General features: G+C 38.2%; 1 protein-coding gene across 4 annotated transcripts in view; it reads left to right on the top strand.

The window, feature by feature from the left end:
• LOC108702681 (ABC-type organic anion transporter ABCA8) overlaps positions 1-6,341 on the top strand; it is a 107,373-nt gene extending 101,032 nt beyond the window's left edge. For 3 of the 4 annotated variants that reach the window (XM_018238291.2, XM_018238290.2, XM_041578220.1), the window contains 6 exons: positions 215-309; positions 705-824; positions 1,983-2,123; positions 3,199-3,278; positions 4,550-4,605; positions 5,688-6,341. In XM_018238291.2, the coding sequence (XP_018093780.1) occupies positions 215-309; positions 705-824; positions 1,983-2,123; positions 3,199-3,278; positions 4,550-4,605; positions 5,688-5,780 (585 nt within the window). In that variant the 3' untranslated portion in view covers positions 5,781-6,341. Of the gene's footprint in view, positions 1-214; positions 310-704; positions 825-1,982; positions 2,124-2,258; positions 2,389-3,198; positions 3,279-4,549; positions 4,606-5,687 lie in introns of those variants that run through there. The other variant, XM_041578221.1, reaches the window with a different exon arrangement.
• The last annotated feature ends 244 nt before the right edge of the window (positions 6,342-6,585 follow it).

Raw genomic sequence — 6,585 nt, forward strand, 5'->3', positions numbered from 1 at the left:
GTATATTCTATGATTGAATTAATAACAGGCAGGACAGAGAAATTACAGATTAGAACCTGAACCTTTAGCACAGTAGCAAAGCTTTTGGCACTGTAAAAATGCTGGCTACATATAAAGAAATAACTTCTTCTAGTAATCTGTGTTTGTAAGCCTAAAACAAATTAAATTAATAAAAACAACTAGACCTCCGAAATGTCCACTTCTCTTTTCATAGGTGTGCTTTGCCATAAGCATGTTGGGTAACCCCAATATTGTCCTTCTGGATGAACCTTCTACTGGGTTGGACCCCAAAGGTCAGCAGCGTCTTTGGTAAGTAAGGGAGGAGAAGGTCATTGTTACACTTTACAGAGCACTCATACGGTCCCATATACCATATGCCTTACTGTTTTGGTCTCCAGTGCTCAAATGGGATGTTATTGAATTGGAAAGAGTCCAAAGAAGGGCAACTAAGCTGGTAAAGGGTATGGAGAAATACAGTCCTCTCTTGGTACCAAACCTGTTTAATGGTAGGACAATTTTGCAGGTCTTGCTTTTTACAGCATTGAAGAGTTAGTTAGTTTTAAGCTGCATCATGATAATGCCTTTATTCCAAAAATAAATCTTCTTTGACATCCAAATATTCAACATGAAAAGGTAACACAGTTTGCTCAGTATTGGTACACGGAAGGATCAAACATTAATGTTGAACTGTATTCTTGCTGAAGGAGAGCCATAAGAGCAGCTTTCAAAAATAAAGACAGAGGGGCTATTCTGACCACTCACTACATGGAAGAAGCTGAAGCCGTTTGTGACCGAGTGGCCATCATGGTGTCTGGGAAGCTCAGGTGAAAGATGGTTTATGATGTTAATATGATGTTTTATTCTTGTCATAGTGTCTGTGGTGTTTATACAAATGGCCTGTAGATGTCACTGTGCCCAGACTTATACTGTGTGACTCTGCTAATAAAGCACTGTTATACTCTACTCATCCTCGGCTACCCAAAACATAACAGTATCCATGCATTAATAAGGCCTAGGCCAGTGATGGGCAAAGTGCGGCCCTCCAGCTGTTGCAGAACTAAAAATCCCAGCATGCAAAGACTGCCTACAGCTATCAGCCTACAGCAGGGCATGGTGGGAGTTGTAGTCTTGAGGGCATGGTGGGAGTTGTAGTCTTGCAACAGCTGGAGAGCCACACTTTGCCCATCACTGGCCTAGGCCATCATTAAAATATGGTTTAAAGGAATAGTTCAGTGTGAAAATAAAAGCTGTGTAAATAGACAGGCTGTGTAAAATAAAAAATGTTTCTAATATAGTTAGTCGAAAATGTAATATATAAAGGCTGGAGTGAACATATGTCTAATAAAACAGCCAGAATCCAACTTCCTGCTTTTCAGCTCTATAACTCTGAGTTAGTCAGCGACTTGAAGGGGGGCCACATGGTACATTTCTGTTCAGTGAGTTTGTAATTGATCCTCAGCATTCAGCTCAGATTCAAAAGCAATAGATATGACCCATGTGTCCCCCCCTCAAGTCTCTGATTGGTTACTGCCTGGTAACCAGGGTAACCAGTCAATGTAAACCAAGAGAGCTGCAAAGCAGGAAGTAGTGTTCTGACTGACATGTTATACATCAAATCACTCCAGCCTTTATACATTACATTTTTAGCTAACTAACTATATTAGAAACATTTTTTATTTTGCACAGCCTATCTATTTACCCAGTTTTTATTTTTACACTGAACAATTCCTTTAAGAAAAGCCATCATTGTGACACTTCCTTGGATTGCCCTAGTTCAGTTAACAGTAAAGGGTTATGTTACTGAGAGCTTTAACTCATCCCGTGTAAACATGACAGCTGCAAATGTAATAGAATGAGACTGCCTACTAATTGTTCAGCATTGAGAATTCCATAAAAAATGACAGCTCCTTGCTCGATCGTAATACACAAAATATATTTTCCATATGTCCTTGTTTTATTGAGGTTTATTATACTGATTTCAGATGCATTGGATCAATCCAACAGCTAAAGAGCAAGTTTGGAAAAGGCTATCTTCTTGAGATTAAAGTAAAAGAGTCTCACCAAGTCGATCAGATTCACACGGAGATAATACGGATATTCCCTCATGCAGCAAGGCAGGACAGGTAACCCATATAGCACTGCCTCAATGTTTACTATTTTATCTGCTAAAACATAGTGAACAGAATTGTTTTACATACATTTTTTAGCTGTATTCTAAAGGATCATCTTACTAAGTTTTAGTTCTTAAAATATTTCAGATGTTATTTAACTGGACATTACGGCTTGGACCCTTATTATCAGAGAGAGGTCAGTTGTTTGATGAGGGGAAAAAGCAGAAATTGTGAACTGTAATTTTTGTCTACTCTACTGAGGAACCAGGCTTCCTTTTTAATAGGCCCAATAGTAGGCAGGCCCTCGTGTGGCTATATATAACTATGTCCCCCTTTCCTGGAATGCGGTGGTCAGCAGAAGTATTGGGTGTCTATATTTCCTGGCATATACCTTTCTTGCACATAATATATGTAATGCAAGGAATGAAAACAAAGGGCATGCAAGGTGTTCTCGAACCAATAGGTAATGAACAATTTCTTAGCCTATAGGCTATTCGGGGGTTCAATTTTGCAACTTTTAATGCTCTAGCACTAGTACTTGCTTTGCAGTGCGTCACATTCTTCTACATTGAGAGCACGGTGTAGTGATTAATCTAGACCAGTGATCCCCAACCAGTAGCTCGTGAGCAACATGTTGCTCTCCAACCCTTTGGATGTTGCTCTCAGTGGCCTCAAAGTAGGCCATTATTTTTGAATTTCAGGCTTGGAAGCGAGTTTTAATTGCATAAAAACTAAGTATAGTGCCAAGTAGAGCCTCCTGTAGGCTGCCAGTCCACATAGGGGATAACAAATAGCCAATCACAGTCCTTATTTGGCACCCAAGGGACTTTTTCATGCTTGTGTTGCTCCCCAACTCTTTTTACATTTGAATGTGGCTCACGGGTAAAAAAGGTTGGGGACCCCTGATCTAGACAAAAGTTTCCAACTGTATGTGTTGCATAATGTCCCATATTTCTGATTCTTTATGCTAACTGAATTACATTTCTAGGGAGCAGAGGCCCCTCCTTATGCCAATGACACACATATTGTATAGACTTTGATAGATAAATGAAAAAATTGCACATGACAGTGTCTTCATACCCTACAGATTCTCTTCCCTGCTTGTCTATAAGATCCCCATGGATAATGTGCATTCCTTGTCCCAAGCTTTTCTACTTCTGGAGGAAGGTAATCCATCAAATAAACCTCGCATCCGAATTACTAACTATTCCTGTGCCTTTGCAACTAGGCTTTCTGGACACAAACCCTTAAACATTGTTCACATTTCAGCAGTAACAAAATTACTGGCAGCAAAAGAAAAGACTGATGTAAAATAATGCTTGTATTGAGTTAAAAAAAATTGTGGAATAAAAATAATATATATATAATATACATTAAAAAAAACTACACTAAAATTGGCAGTTGTTGCTGTGTTGCATTTGAATTGGCAGATACAGAACCTATAACTATGACAAATCAATTACATAAATGTAGTACAACATATGGTGACCTGTTTTTGTTTTATTGCAATTACCCAGCTCCAAGGTATGATTCACTGCACTTTAACCAATGAGGGTACAGGTCCTATATTGTATGTTTTTACTACTGTAAGCATAGATACTAATTGCATTTTTAGAGTTTTGGTTTGCATTCATCACATGACAACTCAGGGTCTAACCGATTTTGGACTGTCCTGCAGTCTAAATCCATAAGAAAGGAATGCAGAAAAATGAGGTCTTCCATCATTAGGGATTGCTCCCATGCAGCTCCACAGGGCAGAACGAGAACTTAATTGATATACTGTATTTTGCAATGTAAGAAAGTGCACCTCTTAGCAAACACATGGTTAACAGACACCAGATTATATATCTTAAAGGAGACCTATCGCCCACAAACAAAAAGTCCTTTGCAAATTGAATATAAAACCAAAATAATTTTTTTATTCAAAGAACTATACCTATTTATAAATATATTTAAAAATATTTGCTGTCAATTACATATTGCCTGCCCTGCTTCTATGCCTCAGGCATAGAGGCAGGGCAGTCTATTACTTTTACTTTCCATTAAGGGAGGAACTCCACGATGCGGCTCGAGCCGACACATTGCCATGCGACGAAATGCATGCGACGTGTCGGATATTCCGAAGATAACAGGAAGTGAAGGAGAAATCACAGGTAAGAACTACATTTATCCAACTGTCGGATGAAAACTCTGCTCGAGCCGCATCATGGAGTTCCTTCCTAATACTAAACCATCCCTGATCATTGTCTATAATCAGTCCCCCATTCTGGCACGTACACAAGATTTTGGGGTGATCCAAAATGTGCCTTAATAACAGTGTCCTCAAAATGTCAACTGCCTGCTTGCTGTGATTGTGCATTTCAAGACAGAAGGGGGGAAAATGTATATGTTAGTTGCATATAAAAACACTCAATAATTGTGCCATCTTATGCTTATAGCTAAACGTGCCTACAACATTGAGGAATACAGCTTCTCCCAGTCAACCTTGGAACAGGTAACATTTTAGGCATTCGGAAATATAAATATATGCATAGGTTTCTACTAGGGATGGGTGAATTTTTTCGCCTTGTTTCACCGCAAAAATGATGCCCATAGATTTGTATGGTGTGGTGCGTAATACAAAAAAAAAAAAAGTTGCGCGTCCAAAAAATTTTGCGTGCAACAAATTTTTTTTGATGCCCATAGACTAATGGGCGTCCGCGACATTTCGCCAGTCGGCGAATTTTTGGCGACACAAATCAAATTCACCCATCCCTAGTTTCCGGGGTTTTTGCGCCTAGGGGTTGAATTCTCCTTTATGCAATCTGGTAACTGGGGTCCAAATTACCCTAGCAACCATGCACTGATTTGAATAACAGGCTAGAATTTGAATAGGAGTGGCCTGCATAGAAGTATAATTAATAAAAAAGTAGCAATAACAATACATTTGTAGCTTTACTGAACATTTGGTTTTTAGATGGGGGTCAGTGACGCCCATTTGAAAGCTGCAAAGAGTCCGAAGAAAAAGGCCAATAACTATACAAAATAATGAAAACCAATTGAAAAGTTGCTTAGAATTGGTTGTTCTATAACATAATAAAATTTACCTTAAAGGTGAACCACTCCTTTTAGTTAAGGACATACAGTTTGTGACCGCATCGGCTGATTATGTGTGACCCCAGGGTTTATTTCTAAGCACCAGATAATGTTTAAGGGATTTATAAAACTATAATCACTGGTGCGATAAATTGGTTTTCCAAGGGTACAAAAGACATTTTTTGAATTAGAATTTGTAAGTGATCCATGACAAATTCCTCTTGTAATTTTTTCTTCAGAAAGAATTTATTAAGGCTGTACCAGTATGAGTTTAGTGATCTCACTAGAATTCTGCAGAACAGTGTTCCATTGGGCTATCCATTCAAGGGGCATATTTCAGACTCAGAAACCAAAATCATCATCCCTTCTATTTCCCGATGGCAGTTTCTTGTGTATATGGTTACCCATGGGTTTAATAACCCAGAGCTCATTGTTTGCAATGCAAAAATTGTCTCTGTAATATTGTAATGATTCCCTTTGCGGTGTGCTTTCACTAACCAGGTGTTTATTGAGTTGGCTAAAGAGCAGGAGAGGGAGGACTTTGGGCTGAACAACACATTTCAATGGAGACAACTGAGGACCGAAAGTATCTGAAAAAACATCAACATATGGACATATATGGAGGCCTTTGGCTAAGAAGACAAAATATTATACTTGTTGATGGCAGGTTTTAAGTATCAGTTTTCTTAATATTTAAAAGTGTCCTACTGGAAAGGAAATGTAAAGTCCTTGAATTAATGTGAAGGTGGAGGCGGTGCTTGTTCTCCATTAATTGTATGTCCTTTTGAAAGGGAGCCTATTTCATCTCTTTGCCTAAACCGTGCAAAACAGCTGAGCCCATATAATGTGACATTTGCAACAGGATAAACACTGAAAAAAATTATAACAGTGATGATTTTAACTACCCTTTGATCTGGGGCTGTTTAACTACCATTTTAACTACCCTGTGATCTGGGGCTGTTTAACTACCAGAATGAGGATTCTGAAGCTTCTGATCTCTTTCCTGAGCAGAGCAACATCAGAACACTACTTTGTTTTATTTCTGAAGTAAATCTCTTAATCTTTGGCTGTACAAATACATGGTCTGATCAGGTTGCACCGTTGTTATTAAATCCATTATACTAGCAGTTCATAAAGAATTAAAAAGTTCTGTAATGGAAAAAATAATGTAAATTGCTAAGAATAGGAATTTAACATTAAAGGGGATCTATTGCGAAAATGAAAAATTATACTATGCTAAAGCTTATGTTAAAAAGATTTCTAAATACAATCAAATAAAAATTCAGTCTCGTTTTCTGAAATAATCAAGTTTATCTTCACTATCCTTCTATCAGCATCTGTTTCTCTTTATTCTCTCTTCATGCAGGATGTTGGGTGTCAGATAATCATTGACAGTTAG

The sequence above is a fragment of the Xenopus laevis genome, chromosome 9_10S (assembly GCF_017654675.1).
Source record: "Xenopus laevis strain J_2021 chromosome 9_10S, Xenopus_laevis_v10.1, whole genome shotgun sequence".
Taxonomy (NCBI): Eukaryota; Metazoa; Chordata; class Amphibia; order Anura; family Pipidae; genus Xenopus; species Xenopus laevis.